This window comes from Phalacrocorax aristotelis, chromosome 2 (genome assembly GCF_949628215.1).
Source record: "Phalacrocorax aristotelis chromosome 2, bGulAri2.1, whole genome shotgun sequence".
In the NCBI taxonomy this organism is placed as follows: Eukaryota; Metazoa; Chordata; class Aves; order Suliformes; family Phalacrocoracidae; genus Phalacrocorax; species Phalacrocorax aristotelis.
This window is the reverse complement of record NC_134277.1, coordinates 74,362,079-74,386,035: the sequence shown is the minus strand read 5'-3', so window position 1 is coordinate 74,386,035 and position 23,957 is coordinate 74,362,079. Positions and strand designations below refer to the sequence as shown.

At 39.9% G+C, this 23,957-nt stretch overlaps 1 protein-coding gene across 4 annotated transcripts in view; it reads right to left on the bottom strand.

Annotated features, from left to right (window-relative positions):
- Positions 1-23,957, bottom strand: part of LYRM4 (LYR motif containing 4) — a 94,922-nt gene that overhangs the window by 13,217 nt on the left and 57,748 nt on the right. For 2 of the 4 annotated variants that reach the window (XM_075084112.1, XM_075084114.1), the window contains one exon: positions 14,140-14,245. The exons of the other annotated variants lie outside the window; for them this stretch is intronic. In XM_075084112.1, the coding sequence (XP_074940213.1) occupies positions 14,165-14,245 (81 nt within the window). In that variant the 3' untranslated portion in view covers positions 14,140-14,164. The remainder of the gene's footprint in view (positions 1-14,139; positions 14,246-23,957) is intronic. 4 annotated transcript variants of the gene reach the window in all.

The window sequence follows — 23,957 nt, the reverse complement described above, 5'->3', positions numbered from 1 at the left end:
AACACAGCAGTTCTCTGTAATGCTAAAACCACCAACACTTGAAACCATTTTGCAGAGCTCAACATATAGAAATCTCAGGAATTTACTTTAAGAATTATATTCCATACACTGGCAATCTTACTTAAACTGAAGTTTGAGTTGCAATTAGCAGTATTTTACTCACGTGCTACTTTATAGATAAAGCTGCTTTACCTTGACCAGCTCTGAGCAGGGGGTTAGACCAGAGACCTCTGGAGGACCCTTCCAGTCTTCCATAGTCTACAAAGCTTATATATCAATGCTCCTCATGGTATTAGTCTTTAAGAAAAGGTCTAGTTTCACTGTGGTATTCGTTTTGTCAGGAATTTCTGAAAATACTTGTATCATAATAAAAAACTTTCAAGATAGTGTAATAGAATCTGCCTACCTTAAGGGCTCTTTATTCATTTGAATAGTGCACCCTGGGTGTCCAGTTGTATATATTAATATTTTTACCATGTCACTCCTACTAGAGCAAATTAAAGCAGTCTAGTTTTCCTGGTGGAGAATTTCTACTTCAGGTCTCCATTGCCTGATAGGCTAATACTTGGATTAAGAACCAACCAACTAAGACTTCGTCCACAAATTAAAATAATAGCTCAGAAATTTGTGCAAATTTAATATGTGCAAAAACATCATGCTCACTTGAATAAAACTGTTTTATTATATGTGGAAATTCCCTTCTTTTAATTATAAGTAGCTTTTGAAGACACAAAAGAATACAAGAAAAATGTTTCTTCCACCCCTTTATGAAGTTAGGAGCATTACTGTGAATGTTTAAATATTAAAAATAAATGCCTCCTTCCTGGAATGGAGGTGGTCTGGTTGGACTGGAGCACCAAGGAGAATAGGGGAAACAGTTCCTTCCTCCTATTATCACTTCTTTCTAAGCGATCCCATCTGTAGAGGTAGATAACGAATGTCACAAACCCCAGAGCATTTCAAAGAGAAAAGAACAGCATAAGAGAGAAGAGAACATAAATGCTGTGGTACCGGATCAATTCAAGGATCCATCTTTTCTAGTATGTTGTCCCCACCACCAGCCACCAGCAGTTCCTCAGGGGAAAGGAGCATATGACACACATGCATACATCCTTCTGCTGGTATGCCTCCTCTCCTTCCAGTGACCACAGCTTTTTGATAACTTCAGGGCCATGTAGCTACAACCATACCACCATTTTAACACACTTTATTAATTTGTCTGATCCCTGTTGGAACTCATCTACCTGCTGGTCTCCCCAGCATGCTGTGGCAAGGAATCATAGATTCATAGAATGTCCTGAGTTGGAAGGGACCCACAAGGATCATCAAGTCCAACTCCTGTCCCTGCACAGGACAACCCCAAAGTTCACACCATGTGTCTGAGGGCGTTGTCCAAGTGCTTCCTGAACATCGTCAGGCTTGGTGCTGTGACTGCCTCCCTGGGGAGCCTGTTCCAGTGCTCCACCACCCTCTGGGGGAAGAACCTTTTCCTAATATCCAACCTAAACCTCCTCTGGCACATCTTCCCGCCTTTCCCTTGGGTCCTAGAATTCCTAAGGAATTCTGCCATATACACTTGCACTTTATACTTCTTCTGAACTCTCAAGCTTGATGGCTGATCACTTTGCTTAGACCTCATAAAACAGTAATACCAGTAAAAAAAAGTCCCTCTATTTTTATTTTCCTCGGAAATATTTTTCTCTTGGGAGAGCTTTTAAGTGGTAAGTTCCTCATGGGAAGATTCCTTCCTTGGTGTACAAATATCCACATACCAGGAAGGAGGATAACAGCCTACACCAGAAGTAGTCAACCAGCTAACATCCATGCAGTCAGGAGCAGAGAAAGCAGGACTAATAACTGACATCATTTCTGAACAGGCTGGGAGAGTACCTCGACACCCGCACCCATCTGACAGTAGAAACCAGTTCAAGTAGGAAAAGGCAACCTGTCTGGCTGCTCTTACTGTTACTAAGGCAGAGTGCCCAGCTCTGTCTGGTCTGAACCAGAGTGTGGTCAGAATAAATACAGCATGACCTTGTGTGGTGATCTCTGGAGTGTGGTAGCTCACAGGCAAAGGAAAGCATCCTTCACTATTTATGATGTGTATTTGGTTTTGCATCCTGTGATGCTTGGTGCTGGGGACTGCCCCAGAACCAGCAGCAAGATGATACTGGGTCACCTGATGGTCTTGCCTTCCAGAAAATTCACATGCAACTTAAAAATGGTTACAGGCCTGTCCGGCCTGCATCAAACTGTGATTTGCAGGGGACACCACTTATGTGTCAGTGAGAAAAATTTGGTTATTTTCTTGTGTTCATTGGTTACCCTCTGCTGTCATGAGAGAGCTTGATGAGGAAGGCAGCCTGATCCATGCAAGACACTTTTTGTGGCAAGATTTGGCCGTTTTGCTGTTGTAACTGAATCCACGGAATCGGATTTCCTCCCAAACACATCCAAGTGCTTGAACTTTTTGTCCTTTGGCATACTGGTAAATGTCAATTCTTCCTGTGCAGCCAGCACCTCAACAGAATCAGAGTCGGAGCATATGCAAAAGTATTTGTACTCTGATCACGCCAGGTGATACTTTCTCAACCCATTCAGTGGTTTCTGGTGTAGTGGCCAGCTGCTACTAAACAAATCATGCTGTATCTAGTATTTGTTTTAGTGAATGGCAATTAGAGCAAACCCCAAAGACAAGAGATTTCCTTCAATTTGACTATTGTTTCAAAATGCACTTTGTGAACAATTGGTATAAATTACTTTTGAACTGTTTTTAAATGGGCGTGGTGCTGATTCAGCAGAGCTGAGGCCATTGTTTAACCCAGCATCAAAGGGGATTATCTCAGCTACTAAAAAAATGGTGACATCTGTGCTTGTGCCACAGGCTTTCATTGCTCTTCCAGACCAAAATTATAGTCAATAAAATAAATACCTGCCCTTACTTGCACAGACATAGGAAAGATTTGTGGTTGACTTCACACTAGCATAGTCTCTGAAGTTTCCCTCTTTGTTCCACTGCTAATAGGACTGGTAACTATTTGTGAAAGAGCAAGTTCCTGAACCATATCCACCTACAACCACAGAGCATCTGGACCAGGCGGGGAGCTCAGTCTTATAGTCCCCTCAGGTTAGAGGCTCCCCACTGACAACATCTGTCCAGGAGGAGAAGCAGATGGCCAACTTCTCCAGACTTTTCTGCCCACCTGACCTGATGTTCTTTACACCAGTACCTTGGGCAGTTTTAAAACAGGCTGATAAAATCCCCTGGGTAAATTAAAGAGTTAATTATGTGATAATACTTCTGTGTCCTAAACATTGGACTTAATCACTGGGGCTCTCTCTGCACTTTCACTAAAAAAGCAGACTGACACAAAATGTATTATCCTCAAGGCACTACATTTGCTAATTTGCTGTACAATTCCAGGGTTGACAACTTCTTGCCATTTCTGAAAGCAGTTTGACAGATTTTTCTAGGTCCTCCGACACTGCCTACAGTAAATCTATGTGAGGTACAATAATATGTACTGCTCACAAATAAAAGAAAAAGCTCTCAACTCAGCAAGAATTAAAAAAAAATATTTAAAAAGTCTTACAAACGGATGCATGGGATCTTCCGTACAAATCAGCATTTACAGACTAATATTTCTCACTTTGTTGCAAGCTTACAATCCAATCAATAGTTACATTAAAATATAACAGCAAGGAAAAAATACAAAAGAAGTAGAGCTGGCCAATTAGGAATTTCTTTAAACTGCAAGCATGCAAATCAAATTTAACTAATAAGTTAAAATTTTCTAATCTTGATTTTTGAGCATGTATATCCTTGCCTCCATAATCTCATTCTTTAACTGCAAATTAGTTATAGGAAAATTATTCAAGAGACATTTAAACCATTTTCCTATGCCCAACAGGCTTTTTATGGTTATATTGTCCGTATTTGTGCTGGTAGTAACTTCTGAAGCTGCCAACTCAGTTTTACAGCAGAGTAAAGATATTAAGTTCTTAGAAGTTCCTACAGATACCCAGCAACCACCCACAGGAGAAAACCAAATTAATGGCTTCTCTAGAGGAAAGGATACAGCTTAAGTGCAAGTTTCCTTGTTCACCCAGCAGAGAATCAGTTCAGGAAAGGAAAGTTATAAATGTTTCAACTACAGAGTAAGCTTACACAAGGCCTTTTAATGAAAGAGAGGACCATGTTAATCTAGCCATATGACCCAACAACACATAAAAGCAGATTTCCTAAGTTCATATGTCCACAAGCTGTCTTTTTAAAGTTCAGACAGGACTGACCAGCAAGCTACGACTGAATAAGCGAAGGTATATTCAGAGTCACTGCCAACTCCCATGTGTTCCTCCACATACTAGACACCTCATCACCTACTACTTTTCATTACTGGCCCCCACTTCCCATGCCAGCTAAAACTACCTTCTGATGAATGCAGGGCAAAAGCCACGCAATGCGACAGTCGCAACCTGAGGTCACTCCTTTCCTGCAAAGTCACACTGCAGCTTGTCCCACGGAGTGGCAAATACCTGCCCATCTCTTTCTAATTTTGATACAAACCCTCTAACATGTGTAAATTGGAAACATGCACCACAAGAGCTTGTGTCTCACTGGGTTACTTTGTCCCAGCTAATGTTAAGGGACATAAATTAAATTTTTTTCAGTCACAGAGGGAAATGTTGAATTGTTAAAGGATATTGTAAGAGATGGACTAAAACTTGCCCTAATTACTACAGCCTGCCTGAGTCAATATGTGAGTGTTACAAAACTTCCCAGGCAAACTGAGGAAGTTAATTTTAGAAACAAGAATGATAAATACTGTGCTTTCATCAGAAAATGCTTTTCCTTTGAACTTCTGATTAGGCAATAATAATGCCCAATCACAACTATTTTAGGGAGAAACTTTCTTGGCAAATACAGTGGTAACACATAATTTTCTGTGGCTCTGATGATATTTGACGTAATTTCTCCTTAGGTCCACCCTCACCACCTCCCAGCTAAACTCTGATGCCTTAGTTCTACAGTGATGCAAGTTCCCTTTCATCATGAAGGCTATGAAGAACTGCAGAACAACTCCTTAGGTCATGGTCTAGTTAAAAAAAGCACAGAGCAAAACAGCCTGAGCAGATGCAATATTTGGCTTGGCTCATGTTAGGTTAGTGAGTTTTTTACTTTAAGTTTTTATACCTGAAAAGTGAATGAATGTATTTTCAGTCTTTATTTTACTCTACTTTCCTCAAAAAAAGGTGCAGCCCCTGCACACGATACAGCCTTGCAGTAACCCCGCCCAAGAGGTATCACTCTTAGATAAAGGATCTTGAGCAGTTTGTTCATGCAAGGGGCCGGCCCAGGAGGAAAGCAAAGTCAGGTCACTCTGGATCTGACAGTGGACCCCAGGTTCTTGAGTTCAGGTTACTAAGGCAAAGGTCAGTCAAATGCATAGAATAAAATGACAATGTTCAACAATGTCCAGTGTCCCACTTGCAGTCGCTAGCTTCATAGTAAGGGAACTGGGGGAAGGGAAGCTATTTCCTAACGTGATAGCAAATAATCACTTACAGGTCTGTTCAGTAACAGCCCCAGAAGCAAGTACTAGTAGGCCACAGCTAATGTAAACACATAAAACTAAACCAAAACCAAGCATTAGTCAATGACAGACAAGAAGAAACCATCTTTTGGTTTGGTAAAAAGATACTGGCAAAAATCGGCAATAAATTAGAAATGATCCATTACTTTCATAAGATGCAGGAGATTTCCATCTGTTTCAAAACAGAGTAAGACCCCTTGAAGTCTGACACCATTTACTGCCAGGTTAAATGATAGGAAAGAAAATGCTACATAGGAGTGACCAGAATTTTAACACACTGCATTTGCTTTTATATCCATAAAAGTCCATGTCTACACTGTTAAATGCTGAGAACATCAATTTTTACTGAATGTGTTTTGCCTCTGCTGTAAAAATATAAGAAGGAAAAAAGTCCCTGGCATAGAGGTTTGGTCTCTTTGTGCCAATAATGCTAGTCAATAGTAGCACGTAAGGTTTTAATGATTCACTATACTGTTTGATTATCCACTCCCCAAAAACACCTTAATTAGCAGAAATATTGATTTTACAATGTTCAGTCCTACAAGCTTAAGAAATATGAGCCGATAAACCTAGTCCTGAATAATAAAAAATTAAACTGATATAGTAATAAAATTGTAACAAAGGGAAAATGTCCTCCTGCATCTAATTGAGTTGCAGTAGATAATGTTTTAAATAATTTTAGTTTGAATCCTGCTGAGGCTATCATTTATGGAGTGCTGCCTTGCCAAGCAAGTCACCAAGTGCTCCTTGAGATGATGTGATTGTACTGTTGCCACAACGTACTGTCTGGTTCAAAATATTTTCCCCAAAGTATAATAGAGCCATAGCACAAAGCAAACTGTGCCAAAGGGCTAGCTGACAAGCTTTTCCTACCAAGGAGAAAAGCCACCTGATCCAAATTCAGTTTTTAAACAGAATGACAGAAAGTTAGTGCTTTTTCATTACGCATACAAAAAAAACCATAATCCTGTCAACAATTTTTTTCCGGATTTCTGTGTAATAGTAATAACATTTCTCCTTCTCTTTTGCATGAAACTCTTAGCATCTTTTCAGTCTTAGAAACCATAGCATAGTTACAGTCACTGGATATATGTTTAAAATATCAAAAAGAACTCCTCTCTTCATAGCATTAAGAGATAGACTTTAAAGTCTGAAGGGACAAGCATAATATGTCAACGTTACCCGCTATTTTAAGGCAGCCACAGTATTGACAGTAATTCCTAAGATAAAGCTGTAACTATTCAAGCTACAGAACCTTCACTTCTTTTAAATTCTGCATTTGCACAAGTGTAGTTGAAATAAAATGTCAGCCGCCTTCTATAATAAAAGATTAAACACTCTCATTAAGCGCCCAGAATGATCATTTAGTGGAAGACTTGTCATTTCATGTTTTATCAAAAACACTAGACACCCCCTGCCCCCGAACACCCCCGTTCCTCATTTCTTTAAAGGACCAATGTACATCGCTAGGTCGGGACTCAGAAAAGGAAGGAGCAAACGGTTTTCAAATAAAAAGAACACATTTTAATCTGTTCTTCCTTGAAAGTAAATGTATCTTTCCGGAGAGATAAAAAGCATGCCTTAGCTGTAAGTAAGTTCTTATGTAAAGAACTAAAGTAAATAACTAAATCCTGGCTAATATTTGACAGTTGCTGCCTTATGGAAACACTAAGGTCTGCAAGGACAGTGGCAGAATGATTAAACGGTAAAACAGTATGTCAGCTGTTGAAGAGATTAAAAACCAACAGCCTTTATAACAGCAACAACAGAAAAGATCAACAGGACAACAGCAAGCAGTGGCACCAGCATTACCAGAAACGTGTGTGAAAGGAAGAGGCTTTAGTTTCTATTTCAGCATCTAAGCAAGTACCTTAATTCTCAAGTGCCCTGAGGTGTGGAAGGCAGCGAGACCTACTAAGGTTCAGCCTATTTAACAAATTACGTTTGTCTAAACATCAACTTGGGAACTATTTTTCTTCCCCATTCCACTTTTCTTTTTGAAGAGATTTTTGGCACCACTGGTATCAGCAGCTGGTGCTGAGCGTTGGGTGGCGGAGCATGCCCCCTCCCTGCTGCTGGGCAGCAGCAGCCCCAGGGCCTGGGGCACAGATGCTGGGAGGGAGCCCATGTGGAGCAGCTCCATGCCTGCTGCTCCCCGATGCTAAGGGTTATCAGATGGTGCTGCGGGTGTGTTGACACATCCGTAACACTTGTTATGATCGATATACAAAATGCAACACAGTGACTGCAACACAGGACTCTAAAACGGTACCTCAGGCAGCGCGTACACTGGCATATTTCCTTCCTACTTGCAAGAACCAAGACTCTGGATCTTGACTCCTTTGCTTCTCCAGAAAAATGCATCACAAATACAGCAAAAACCAACTAGTGGGGCAGGCTATGGAAGGTATTAAAACTCTCCTGTGACTGTATATGCACAAGAAATGGTGTAAGGAACTTTTCTTACGGTTGCCCATGCCCCTTCAGTTCCACCTGTGTCAGAACAGCTGTTTTAAGCCCCAATGCAAAAGGTAAACTGGCAGGACTGCCAGTATGAGCACAACTCCAAGCACACTTACCCTAAAAGACATTTAATGAAGAGTTGTATGGACCATCAGCATCAGTCAAGAGCTGATACACGCTGAGTCTCTCCCTGTTGTCAACAACAGGAAACTGTGAGAATGGCAGCCAGAGGACAGCTGATTTTGGGAGTTTCTGAGTGATGGCTCTAGGCTAGACTAGGTACACTACAGTCACCCCGTGGGCTTCCTACAGATGGTGGCTAGTGCTGGGTTGCAAGCAAGCAGCATTGTAGCAGCTCAAGCTTTCAACACGTTGTTTCAAAGTTTTTTTTTCAGACTGGTTTAGCTTTAGGTATGTTTTTGTTTTCCTTTCATCGTTAACCTTCTCAATAAAGGCAATGAAAACCTGATGATGATCTATTGAAACTTGCTTCTGTATGTGAATGGTACCATCAAAGTTCATCTGGGAACTGGCAATAGAGTCCTTAAGGCTGCTAACAAAACTCCTAAATGCATTATTGGAATGGATGCAGTGTGCTGCTTGTACTGATCTTTAGCCATTTACCAGAAAAATCTTGACTTACGTTCCTTAATTAGTAGAATTTACTGAGAAATTAATACACAGGACAGGTAGATGCATGGACTTAATTAATAAGTCAACAAATAATGCCAACAGAAATAAAATATTATCTACTTAAAAATAATTAGGTAAATAGATTCCTATAGAGAAAGCAGGTCACAAGCAGTGCAATTGTAACAACTGAAATGGACTGGGTACTGATTTCTACCAGTTACCACAACTTCCAATTCTCACTTTTTTAGTGTTTTGTACTAAACAGTGCATAGTGTTTTCAGCTCTGCAAACTTTTTTCTTAAATCAGTAATTTGGAAAAGATCTGTTCTGTGACAGCACATTTCATCAGAGGTAATTCAAAACATTTTTTTGAACAGATCAGTTAAATTTCACAGGTTTGCTGTGATGTAATGCAATAACACCAACTTTTTTTAACCCCTACCTGGTTCAACTTTCTGGTAGAAAACTTTGAGTGTTTGCATGTAAACAAAACATGATTTTTCAGCTGTCAGGTCTGCTTGACATTGAGAAGAATGTCGTCAGCACTCACAAGCTACTTTTAGTTCCTACTGATCAGATCAGGCTATCTCTGAGTCAGGATACACAGGGTAAACTGATAAAATTTGAGAAAAGTGAATCAGAGGACTCAAGCAGCACACAAATGAAGGTGAAATATTACTATTTTGTCTAAAATTTAATTACCAATTATAATTTTCGTCCTTACAGATTTTTCTGTTGACATAAGCTCCTGATCCAAAGAGAGCAAGAGAACAAGGCAGAGGCTGATGATTTCTAATATGGATGATGATTTACAACCGAACAAAGAGAGTGACCTGGCTGGGCCACTACTTCATTATCATTGTCCTGTCAGTGAACGTTGTAAGAAGATGGGTATACTTGAGACCTTCTAGGAATGCCAGCAAGAAGCTTCCTAAACAGCATTTTCTTGCAGCTGCAGAGCAACTTAGAAATGTTCTCTTGTAGTACAACCACGACTGCAGTAACATGCATACTAAGGCCTTGCAAAAGCAAGCACCAAGTAAAAATGACTAGTGGTGTCTGCAGGAAGGAAACAGCTTGGATGTGGACCTTCCAGACACACAGTCCTGTCAGATCTCCTCCTCTAACCACAAAAGTAGTTAAAACATGCAAAACAAAACTAACATCTCCAGATTTGTCTCAAGACTTCAAGCATGGCTGCTGAGTTACACACCTACGCTGGCAACTAAGGCTTCTGAAATTTTGAAAACTTCCAGTTCCTGTAGAAGATGAGAGGTTGTGGATGAATAATGCCAGAGGCTGTGCAGGCACGAGTAGACTACGTACCTCACCAATTTCTCCAAACTGCAGCTACTAAAGGATGATATACTGTGGACAGGAAATGGAAAAATGACTGCATTTGTTACTAGAAATCTCTGGCCTCTCAAAGCACGTATTGTTCTATGTAGTATTATCCCAGGCGAGCAGGTAGGTATCTAATGACTAGGTTTTCTTGCAAGCTCAAGTTCTTAGGCCTGAGACTGATGGTTCAAAAACACAACTCGGAGCTAAGTGGAACTACTGCCATTATTTGTATAAAAACCAAAATATGTTTCTCTCAGTTATAATGTACTGACACAACCTTCCAGCAGTCTCTCAGGTTGTGAGACACACACAAAGAAAGTGAATACACTTTTACAGTGTTACTTTCCCCACAAGCTTTGGTGCTTGAGTGTATACCCTAACACACTGATTCACGTCAAGAATGTAACCAACAGGTGGTAGAAGAAACCTCTGCTGCCTCAGCTAGTTCTTGCAGTGCCAACTCATTGCATGGCCCAAGTGGATCAAAGGGGTCCCCTGTTGTTAATCCTTAGGTATCATGAAAAATTCACTGGAGGACAAGCATGTGTGAAGTGTTCTACACTACTAGTCTACAGAGCCACTTTACGCTTTGCTGTTATCCAGCATCAATCCAAATTTAAATAAAGCGGGCATACATTAATTCATAAAATTCAAAACGGACAACATGCAAGCATATATTAAAGACACAGGTGTAAAAATAAAAGAAAAAACCATAATTAACCTATCTAGCTGAGGTAGGTTACATCAAAGATATCTCTTCCTCCTCCTTCATCTCACCTTTTACTTTCCTTCAAGAAGGCAGACAGGTTTCCAGCCTTTATCCACGTCTCCCTTCCTGACAAAGTACCTTAGTTTTTATAACTGGTTCATGACTCGAAACACATCCACTCACCCCACCTCCACGCAATGAATGATATTCAATCTCTCTCTCTTCGCCAAAGCATAACTTAAAATGTAACTTCTAACTTCTATATTGTGTGTCAAACACATGACAAATGTTGGTATCCTGAAATATAGCAGAATTTTATTATGTAAAACTAAACAAAATTCACCTGTAAAATACTAGTATTCCATGCCAAATGTATTAAGAATAATGTTATATTGATGAAATAACTCATTTCCTTAACCTTTGTAAAGGAAATGCAAGGGTTCTGACTCCATTAGGTCCCCTCACCTTACTGACCTTCCTTGACAGCCATGAGACCGTGGCTAGAGAGAGTACAAATACCTGTAGAGGTTCTTCTCTGCGCACATAAACTAAGATGCAAAATTGAATCACCAATCTACTTCTTATATGTTGAGTAACTACAACCAGGTTATATTAAATAGGTGATTTTTAACAGACAGTTCAAATTCCCTAGGTTAATTTCCTGCTGTTTTCTTGGTAAGCATAAAGTGGCCTTGAAAAAAACCAAACCAAACCAAACACCCCAAACCCAAACCCCCACAACAAAGCAATAAAACACAAAACCATACAGCATATCTGATAAAAGAATTCTAATTCAGCATGGAGGGAGAAGCAAAGAACAACCAAACAACTTTTCTTATTTTATTTTAGAAAAATCAAATTCACAAGTTAGAGCAGAACTTGGGCAGGTCTAAATTGACATTTTCTGCAGCAGAAATATTGCCTAAGCTCTTCTAGAACTTGCTTGCATGCCAGAGCAAATATTTTCATTTCACTGAACTTGCTAGGCAACTCCCTAACATGAAGTGTATGCTAAAAACACTCTTCAGCATTATCAAGCCTGGAGTATTTATTAAAAACATTTGCAATCCATGAAAACAAACTCTAATTTTGCACATATTCAAACTATGAGCTCCACTTGGAGCATTAAATAGCACATCTAAAATAGATTTTCATATGGGAGAAGAAGTGGTGGTGGTGAGTGGGCGCTCTTCTATAGATTGTTGCTAAGATTTGACCTTCTGAGCCACCACTGACTAAAATTAGCACACTGCATTTCAAGCTTGTTTGGATGCACACTGTACTATGTTCCACTGCTCTACAGCAGAATTAGCAGGAGGATTTAGAGGCATTATAAACTATTTTCTTATGAGAAAATAAAGGGCATATCAGGACATAAGTTGTGATTCTGTCTGTACTTTTCTCTCTGATATTCCTATAATCACAGATTCATAGAACGTCCTGAGTTGGAAGGGACCCACAAGGATCGTCGAGTCCAGCTCCTGTCCCTGCACAGGACAACCCCAAAATTCACACCATGTGTCTGAGGGCGTTGTCCAAGTGTTTCTTGAATATCGTCAGGCTTGGTGCTGTGACTGCCTCCCTGGGGAGCCTGTTCCAGTGCTCCACCATCCTCTGGGGGAAGAACATTTTCCTAACATCCAACCTAACCATCGTGCAGACCTAAAGTTCTACACTTCTCCATCTGCACCACCAAGAATTAGGATATATATTTACCTACCACTGTAGCCTCTAAATAATAGAAATGTTAATGTGGAAGAGGATCTGTTGTTTGGACTTACATGGGACAGGTTATACAGTAATACCATTACATTCCAGGTCCAACTACTTTGGAATACCTAGTCAATTTAGAAAAAAACTTAGAATAGAATCATAGAATCATTAAGATTGGAAAAGACTTCTAGGATCATCGAGTCCAACTGTCAACCCAACACTACCATGTCTCCTAAACCATGCCCTGAAGTGCCACATCTACACGTCTTTTAAATACCTCCAGGGATGGTGACTCTACCACCTCTCTGGGCAGCCTGTTCCAATGCCTGACCACTCTTGCAGTAAAGAAATTTTTCCTAATATCCAATCTAAATCTCCCCTGATGCAGCTTGAAGCTCCTTCCTCTCATTCTATCACTGCTGACCTGGGAGAAGGGACTAACACCCACCTCGCTACAACCTCCTTTCAGGTAGTTGTAGAGAGCAATAAGGTCTCCCCTCAGCCTCCTCTTCTCCGGACTAAGCAACCCCAGTTCCTTTAGCTGCACCTCATCAGACCTGCTCTACAGACCCTTCACCAGCTTTGTTGCCCTTCTTTGGACACACTGCAGTGACGTGACATCCTTCTTGTAGTGAGGGGCCCAAAACTGAACAGAATATTCAAGGTGAGGCCTCACCAGCATTGAGTACAGGGACACAATCACTGCCCTGCTGCTGCTGGCCACACTATTCCTGATACAAGCCAGGATGCTGTTGGCCTTTTTGGCTGCCTCGGCACACTGCTGGCTCATGTTCAGCCGCCTGTCAACCAGCTTGTTCTTGCATAACAGTTATGGTTCTTTAAGATCCATCAAGATCACATCCTGTTCTTTTTTGACTCTGTGGCTGACCACGTTCTGTTAAGTAGAGGGAACAGGGAGCTTTTATATGACTGAACAAAGAATTATTATAATCCAGTTTCGTAACATGGTTAAACGTAGTGTTCAATGGTATTTATTTAAGCAAGAAGTACCTTTCTGAAATGAACTGAATTCATAATGACGGCTGTTGTTTTAGTTTGCTGGCAGTGAATTTCACCCACTCTTCAGAGATACACAGGTGAAATAGGAGGATTTTTAACATACAAACCCAGAGCAACATTATCATTAACAATGGAAGACAGCATAAAACATGCCTGCCTTCTGGAGACCAATTTCTGGGATTTTTGGTGTTGAGCCTTTTTACTGTACACAATATTAATAGCAAAATGGCTATTACTGTCTTCGTGGTTAAAGCCTGATTCTTACAAAGACTGAAAGCTTGTTTATGTGGATTATTATTTGCTGGGCTCTGACCCACATTCTCAGTGGAAACCCATCTCGGCAAAAGTGCTGTGAAATTCATTCTTGTCCTTGAAAGGATCACACAAGAAATGCACATAGACAGACCAGTTTTTGAACACTTGACATTTCTGACCAAGAATTACGGCAAGCAGGAAAGAAAGGACAAGATCAAAGTCACCATCATCTTAATACTTCAAAAGAAGAAGTGTTGAAGACTGAAAGATCAAGTACCTTACGTTTTAAAAATGATCCACTGGAGTTTGGGGTCATCTTATAGTTTGACAAGCTTTTCCATAAAACCCCAAACCCCCTAACCGAGCAACCAATCCCCACTGATGCTCATTCTCTGCTTTGTTTTTCACCTTCTTTTATAATGGCATCCAACTATCAGATTGTGAATCCTGTATGGCCATAAAACCAGCAATGCTCTTCATAGCGGTTTTTACTGCCCTTTGGACTGAAACTGTCCTGGAGGAAAAGGAAAAAGGAAAAGGGAATTCACTATTTTACTTTCCTACTGGCCAATTTCTGTAAAATTCTATGAATAAAGCACAGAAATAGCTTGTCCATTTTGGGGTTTCACAGCAGAAATCAGAAACTGAGTAACAGTTGGGAATTGATCAGATGAGTACTGGAAAATGAGGACTAGGTGACAGAGGATCTGATGCAGAATATGCAGAATAGACCTTCACATTAGACTATATTCAAAGCCAGCAGAAGATATTTAGGAAGACGAAACTAGAGCAATGGGACTAGAAAAATGTACTGACGTAATACCTGGACTTAAAAAACTTGTGGCAGAAGATTACGAAGTGCCATGCTGAAGGTCCCAAGGACAAGGAAGAAAAAAAATACTGTGGAAACTAATATTGGTCTCTGGGCAACCCGACATTACTAATTGCTTCATCTTCTAAGAAGCAGTTTTCTGGGGTGAAGGTGGAAAGTAGTAGATTGGTTGTTTTTTGTTTATGTCACTTGAAATATTTTGCAAGTATCCACTGCAAATTTCCCCCTTAATTATGTGAATATCAACTTGCGAACTGTGAAAAGTTAGAAGAATATGTATAGAAAAAAATGAAAAAAACATGAACATTATTGGAAAATATACAAAGAATCACAGGTTACCTGAAAGTAGGATGTTATCAACAATCACTGACTGATCATATTTTTGTTTACACATCTCTCCAGCTATGTGGAAGACGCTCAGTTTGCTAGAATCCAAGCAGCTTCAGAAAGCTGGGCATTTGGTACAGGTGTGGTAGCCATCACGCTCAGTCCTACAAGACTCTGCAGCTACAGAGCTGATAGACATCCATGCTGCATACTGGCCTGAACCAAGAAACATGTAGACAGAGCTGGGAGTTCAGCTGCATCCCTGAACAAACTTCACAAGTCATGGGGGTTTACTGGCCCACCCAGCATCCCTGGTTTTGAAAAAATGTGCTGCTGGTTGCATGATATGTTCTTTGAAGCTTGTGCTAGTTAGCAAACAGGAATCTAATCCCCCAGGATGATTTGAATAAATATATGTATTTTTTGCAAGGTCAACATAACTGTAGTAAAAAATTACTTCATATTGGACGATGAACATACACATTTCTGAAAAACTGAGTCACTGTAAAACAGTCTCATTATAAGGAAGTGCACTCCTCAACAGTGATACTGACACTTTCCAAGATGTAAGGCATCCAGGCCAAACTGGTGATGATGCTCTCTGAAACATCTTAAAATATTCAAAGTTTGCCACTTGCTGAGATATATAACAGTAAGTTGAAGAGATGACAGCTTTTCAGGTACAATTATTTTGGAATTCAGACACTCACCTCTCAACACATTGCTTATTTAAAATTCCTAAGAATCAACATGCAAGCGTCCTTCGGAGCAATGTAAAAATTCAAAAATTGTGTTTCAGCTCATCTGCCTTTACTACCACAAACACTACCCTCAAACTCCTGAGCCTACTCGAGAATACTGCATACTCACATTTGCATCCATTAGAAACAGACTGAAATCCACACTAAATACAAGTAAGCCTTTGAATGAAACTCAGCACGTATTTTATACAAGGCCTCTACAGAGGCACTAACATACAAATCTTTACAGGGGCTCTTATTTTTCTTTCTCCTAGCATGCTCTTTATACAAGAAACACACAATGCATTCATCCAAACAGGGGAAAACCTCAGCATTTCTGCCCTAGGAGGTACAAGGCGCAGCATTAGCTCAGTTTATTTCTAGTTACTGAGGTCTCCTCACACAGCTGCTGGCACTGAAACCTGCCAGATATTATATAAAAATGGAGCTGCAGTGGCTGCATGGCCAAGATTCCAGCGTCCCCATCATGGACAAAAATAAGAGCAGTACAGTGTAGCAGGAAAAACATACGGGGAGACAACATTTTATAGGACAAATAAGAACAGTTAACAGTGGTGGTTTAGCCCTACTAAACACCAAATTAGTGGACCTGTATATTCAATATTACAAAGGATGCACTTTTCAGGAAGAGTCTTGTTCTCACTGAACCCGTTAGCAAAATTCCCATGTGCTTTAGGTGGGATCAAACTTTGTTTATGGGATAATTTTCTTAATTTGGTTGTATGATCTTTTGATTAAATTTGAGAGATGAAAGAATTGTAAAGAAAAAATTCAAACTGATCTTAGATTTCTAGAAACACAGATGCTGTTTCAGCTCAGGACAAACTGTCTGCCTCAGCAAGCTCAAAAGTATTTATGTATCCAGAAAATAAATTCAATTGGAGACTGAATTCACATGGAAATTTTCAGATTTATAAGCTTACCTATTCACATCTGTTTACCTCTCTGCCACTGAAGAATGAGGAAATACACCTATAAAGCAAACAGAAACTACCAAACTGTACCAATAAAAAGGGGTTTTAAGAGCAAGATAGAGGCTTGTAAATGGTAGATGAATCAATAAGACCACGGTTCTTCACACAGACTAAAGATCAATAAATGACCCTGTATTACTCCAGTGATGCTTGTAAAGGATTTTGTTAGCATTCCGGAGAAGATGTGATTACAGGGCTGACCAGTGCTGTGCAACTGTCACACGTTGCACTAAAGCCATGCTTTTTAACTCTGCAGCCAAAAAACTTGAGAGATTTTTTCCTCATTCCTTGCAGTAATGTAAGAAGCATTCAGCACCCATAATGAAACATCGGCTAATCATTTGCACTGTGCTCTAAAAACAGTCTTGATAAAAATGTTGTACAGCCCAGAGTCCTCCTAAGTTCTGCAGAAAGTTTCAAAGGTTTACTTACTACAAAATGTTGTATTTAAGCAACATTTAACATGTCATGATAAGTAGGTCACATTTTGATCCTCTTATTTACCATATAAGAACTGTCATCTTCATTTACTGTCAGCATGAAATCAACATGCTACTTTTGTGATAACTGTAAGACTGATAAGACTGGATTTTGGCAATGGACAGCAAACGACAGCCATGCCACTGCTTCCTTACTGTGCTGAGCTGGCAGAAGTAAAACAGAAGCCACTGCAAGAATCTGTGTCGTCTTTACTGTCGATAAATCCATTTCATGGCTGCAGAGAAACACGTCTGCACTTGGCAAGGGCTCCACTTAAAAACAAAAATAGAAGTATCATTGTTTTAGTGGACATTACAGAAACGTAACTCCCCAAGTGAAACTGACGCATTAGTAACACCTCTTTAACCGCTGTCTAATGATTTCTGCAGACATGAAATTGAACATTTTGCTACTGTTTTCAGCCATCTGTGCTGTTTTTTCTTTCAGCTCAGGTTTGCCAAAACTGTAATGAAAGTCCCTGTGCTTTACGCCGTCACATGCTTCTTAGTATCAATACACTAATTGAACACATCACTGGTGTCACAGGTACTACTGCTGAACCCTCACGCTGGCAGAAGCACCATTCAGTTGTGTATATAGCTAGAGCCTGCTAATTATTAAGTCATCCTCTTATTCTACTTTAAGGCCCCTCTTAGTAATAAAGGGAATTCAGAAGGAAGCTTGCCTGGAAGTTATAACATGATGATCGGACTCAGGCGGCCATCGCTAATTCCTTGTTCGACCACATGCTCTTGTCACTGTGGACAAGTAAGTCTTTTGGAGTGCATCTACACTGAGGTTTTACTTTGTACACGGAGTGCACTTGTAAAGTGAATTTCTTCATCCTCCATGCTTTGTTCCATGTCGTGGCCCAGCATCTCAGAGTACACGGGCTGGCTTCTGCTCTGAATGAACTGCCTGGGAGATTTTCTCCTGAATCACACTTGAGTACGCTCCAGTAGCAACTGAGCATTAAGCCATTGGGACTAGACAAGAGCTAGTCCATAGTAAAAGACAAACCCCAAAGCAGACATCAGGTTTTTGACACAAAGTATTTTGTGTTACTGATATGTTTCTACAGATCTGCTCTATGCATTAATGCAGACATTGTCTCAATTTTTTCAGCTCCCCAGACAGTTTCTTCTGGGGATAGTGATGTTCAAGCCCACACCTATTTGGTGGTTGTGCTGCCTGTACCAACTTCAGCAGGTCCTTCTGTCACCACCCATTATTCCTTAATTATATCGATAAATACTTTCATGGCCATGAGGTGATCAAGATAACTTTCTAACTAACACTAAAAAAAATAAACTCGTGAGTGAGTGACACCTATCCTCTTCCACAACAATAGAACAAGTTACTTTGCAGCTGGATCAGCTTTGTCGATCTAGATCACTGTTTTGGCTTCACAAATTGAGACACTATCACAAAAAAGGTGAGGAGCTGATTATTTTGACACTGAAAACATGTTAGCTAAACTATGGCCTGAAGCACAGACATAAAATGCCACAAAACCTTTCAAAACAGACTGGAAAGTTACATTTATAATATTTACAATATTTAATCTGTTCACAATAGAGACTATTCTAATTACTAGCAGAAAATACAACCTGCAAGTTCAGAGTGAAAAGGAACAGTTTGATCGGCAACACTTTCAGAAAGATTCACAAAGCCTCGTAGAGGTTACTCTTTGGAACAGGTCCTCGTGGTTGAAAATTATTCTTTTTTAATATGTAACCTGCTGTCAACTCTTGTTCTACTTAGTGATATATTATTATTTTCCCTCCCTTCCCTGCATTCCTCACCAGTTGAGCAAAATTAATAGCGTGTAAACTAAATAAGGGAAAAATTAGAAAGCAAACATCATTATGCAGATAAGCAGTACTATCTGATGTAGTGCACCCAAATGTATTTGCATACATAATTAGAGAAAGGCTGCTGCAAACTGACAAGTCAAAAGAAGGCTAACTCACAGGTAGCAGCAATGGGATTGACAAATTATTCACTGCAGTAGAAAACGATTACTTAGAAGGAAAAGATTTTAAGACACACGTGGAAAATAAAGTGATTTGCTCTTCCCTTTTATGCTGTTCCTTTAAAGAATGGCAACTAAAACCAGAACTAATACATACAGCTGAAGGGCAATTCCGTACAATGCAACTGTCCCACACAAATGGCATATTTCATTGCTTTGGTAGAGATCTATTTGTGAGCTGCAATGGTGCTGACCAAGCCTGCAGTTTTCCTCACAGTTCCCTGGATAAGATGTATACTCTTTTTTTTTATTTCTCCTGCCTTAAGGCAATCTGTTTCACCACACAAGCTTTGCCATTGAGGACTTTCCCAAAGCTAATTTACAAGCTGTTTTTCACACGCCCATTCCCAAGGAGCAGTTCTAGCACAACACGTGGCCTGACAACTGTATCAGAACGGCATACGAAATTCTAACCTTTCAGCTGAGGTACAGCATCCGACTGCTCCTCCGCTCCTTGTCTACCATGATGCAAAATGAAGTAAGCTTACTTAGGGACCAGTAGTTTTTATTTGCACTGCAGCAGGCTAGTGATGTACCCGCAGCTGTTTACTGCACCTCAGCTGAGGGTGCAGCAACTTTCACCAGAAGGATCTGCTTCACTAAACCTAGCTCAGCTGCTCTTCTTTGGTCTATACTCTCAAAGCTCTTCCCCAGCCCCATTTCTCATTCAGTGCAGCAGCAAAGTTTAAATATTTCTAGAGTGCCTTCTGTAACTAATTAAGCTAAAACTACCAAACATGAAGAAAGGAACAATTTATAGCAAGTGAAATGAGGATGCTCAGGAAGGAAAAACATAAGGGAGGAAGGCAAGTGCAAAAAAGAAGGAAGACAACTGGGTTCAAAAGTTTTCCATTACGGCAGGAAAATATACATCTCTGTTAAGTGACATGGTCAAAATTTTCAAGTTCATCAAATATCACTCAAGTAAATCAAAGTAAAGATCTATGCCTTCTAGCAGTTTTTACTCAATGTGGAAAAGTTAGACTAAAGCAATATTTTTAGGTTCAGAAGACCGTGATCTACAGTAACATTCAGCTGTCAGCTTGTGGGGTAGATTAAAAAGAAATTTCACACAGTATTCTAATAAGTATGCCAATATCATTAAGAAAGACATTTTGGTAGCTTCTGGCACTAAATAAATTGAAGCCGCTGATACATATTTAAAATGCAATGTTATCTCCTCTCAAGCTATGGCCCAGCTGAGAATGGTCAGCATGAGAGGAAAATCTGAGTGCTGCAAGAAAGGTTTCTAATGATTTAATATGTGGCATCACTTATTTCAAGTTAGTCCTGGCAGAATTATTACTCAGAAGCACTGGGGACCACTTGCCTCTTGTTATCTTTACACCCCGAGAAGCGATGGCCCTGAAGCTGTCCCCACTCGCCTTGTTTGCTTGACGTTTCTCTCTGTAGCAGTGCAGTCTACCATGGGCCCCGCCTCTGCCACTTGACTGTCTGCCATGAGCCGCTTGTGAGCGATTGATCCTCCTGTCTGGGGGCTGCCTAGATGCATTCACTTGGAAACCAACCTCCTGTTTCTCTAAGGTGGAAGTGCTTATACCAGTACTACTGCTGAAAGTTGCTCTTTGTATACCTTTGATTACACTCCAGTTGCATCTTTCACAAGATGAGAGATGTTATTCCACAGCTTTTCAAAATCAGTGGCTGTCATTTGGCACATGTTTTATTCTGTTACTGGCTATCACTGTCAGTCAAAAAAATCAGTTATGCTCTTTCCTGCATTTTCTCCTTCCCACTCTGCTCCTGCTGACACCAACACCTCTACATCTGTTTGGTGAAGAGACTGGGAAAGTGGCCAGGCTAACCACCAACACCACTCTGGCACCTGCCTGGAAAAATCTGCTTCCTAGCCAGCCTGATCCGCCTTCCCATGTACCACACCAACCACTTACACCCACACAAGGGACCAGGCAGGTCTGTCGCTCCCAGAGGCAGTGCCAACTTAGATCGTCTCTTCAACTACAGACAGACTGATGGTTGCAGTCTATCCCCACGAAATTCTTCTTTGCTTTGAAACATATCCTGCATTTTCTTCCCTGAGCTGCTGAGTGACTTGGCTTAATCCTACATCACAGGCATGTCTCAGTGAGGCGGCTAATTGATCTCTCTGAAGTGTTCAAGTTTCTGCTCGAGAGCCAACCAAATTCTTCAAAATATCTCAAACATACTACACAAGGCCTCATTTTTAATTGTGTTCAAACTGCAAGAAAAAAAATGTGCCAAAAATAACAATTTTAAGCTATCGAGAAAGCAGTTAAAGCAACAGCCACACTACAAAATAAGTTACTTCTACTACGACAATGATGCTTTTTAAGGAAAAAAACAGTGCAGCAGTTCTATACAAAGTATAGCCAGCATGTTTTGCAAACATCAGTAAAGGAAGCAAAATTTGTGCCCTTGGTGACAGCTGTCTGTTTGACAGTAGCAGGAGCCTTTTCATTTTCCGGGATGCCAGGTACTACTTTACATCCAATATATTTATTAGAACAGCAACAGCTCTCTTCTATGTCTGTCTTACCTGAAGAAAAGTACGTAGAAAGCACTATTGTATAACAACATTAGATCCTTGCTGTGCATTTTTGTAGGGGTTTCTTCAGATCGCTACAGGCCATCAACCTCTCACTTCAGGTAAGTAATGAACAATGACTTTTCCAACAAAGGAAATCAGCTGTGTTACCAATGGCAACTCCGCTTTTAAATACATGCACCAACCCCCTGTGCGTGCACTTGTTATTTATTTTTTTAAAAATCAATTCTGGTATAAAATAAGAAAGGTTCCCTTTGGCTTCATCTTGAGCTGATAATGAACAAACCCTCAGTGAAGCCTACTTCCAAGGAAGTCTTCCTTAATAGCACTGATTAAAAATAAAATGAAGTTTCTACTTAGGAAGCAAGATGTATTGCTTCCTGCTTTCCTTCACCAGGGTATCCTGTAATTGGACCAGTGCTAATTGGACACTTCAGCCCAACAATTTAATTTAAAGAAGAAGAAAAAAAAGACTCCAATTTCCCTTGGTTTCTAACAGAGTTAGTGTCATTGACCAACACCAATATGCTGAACTGTGAAATCAACACGAGACTTTAATTACACGAAGGGAAAGCACAGGAAAACCCTGGTGGGGTCTTACTTTTTCATTTTACTTACGTGCCACATTAATAAACATCTTCAAGGAGAAGCACAAAAGTGTTTCTTAAAGAACCTGCTCTGATTTAAGACATCTTACACAACAGTAGGATGGGCAGAAAAGGTGCCACTACCACAGGCTGAAAAATGTCTCTGTAACACTGGTATGATTCTGTATCTGTATCAAATAATCAACTATAAAAAAGGTTAAAATTTTTTTGCTTGACATTGGGGCATATAACTCACAAAGAAGGTGGTAAAAGATTCAGGACAGCAAGCTAGGAGAAAGACATAATTAAAAAGTAGGTTATTTCTTAAGCAGACACTAATTGGGCAATACTGCATCTCTCTGTTTTTTTGTTTATATGCAGTGGTGGTCAAACCCTCATAAATAATACCATGGAGTTGAAAATCTTAAGTAGTTGTAGAATAATGCAGTAACAACTAATACTTATTTTTTCTTTCCCACCCTGCTTCATTCTATCCGTTAATTCATCCTTAACCCTTGTGTCCTTAGGTCTTCTCTTCCTTTCATCATTTCTCCTATTAGCAGGGCTTCCGCCTCTCCAAAAGCAGCAGCTATGAACTATTTCCTTTTAACATCTTGTTTCCAAAATGAACTTCCTCCATGAATCAGGCACACACCAGCCTGTCTCCGCAGAACACATAAGAGCCTTGGAGAGATGTTGAAGAACAAAGGGGAGCTAGAGGAGACTCTGCCTTGCATCTTGTAATGATGCCTTTCCCTTTGTACTTTTTGTATGGCAAAACCACTGAAAAACTGCATCTTACTACATCCTTCCTTTAATTCCATATATTGGCATTGATAATTAGATTTTGTTTATGACTTTTAAGACAAATTTTATTTCATGTTAATAGGATGGTAGCCTTTAATTTTCTACAAAACACTTGCAATATTTTTGCAGCAGTTGCATAATGCTTCAATGTATTTTATTAAACTTCATTCATATTTCCTTAATATTCTGCATGTAGAAACTAGAATCTGGCAAACTGCTGATGGGCTGCACTTCTAAATTCTGTATTGCCTCAAACACTAGCTTAGTAAAGACTTAAAAAAAAAAACCAACATAGAAGCACCAAGAGATCAGAGAGACTGCTATTCTACTGTTACGGAAAGACAGATTCAGGAGAGATTTCTGATTTTGCCAGTATAAAATTCACAAGCCCAGAAAGCCCCTCTTTTCTTTTTTCCCCACAGAATAAAATACATAATGCCAATATATTAAAACAATGTTAAAAATTAAAAACCAAACACACAAAAGATGACTTGACATTTATCTCTTGAATTAAACAGGGCTTACAGCACATTTTGTATTTTGAGATCTTCTGTCATATAATTTTGTTTCGATCAATCACTTCTGTATAAACGTGAAAGAAAATTCCCACAGTGAACCTCTGGATTCCACATTAATCATTACTCTGAAAGACCACTTAATTACAGCAAGAATTAAACGCATTACAATATTTCTCCATAATTGTTCTGCATTCTCCCCAGAATTTTCTGCCATGTTCTGTCTTTGTACAAGACCTCTTGTTCCCTACTAACATTCAGGGAAGCTCTGCCTGCAAAATAAGGTATGAATACAGATGTCTACTATTCAGACTGCCTGGTAACTGTACATGCCAGCTACTTCCCCTCCCCAACTCCTTC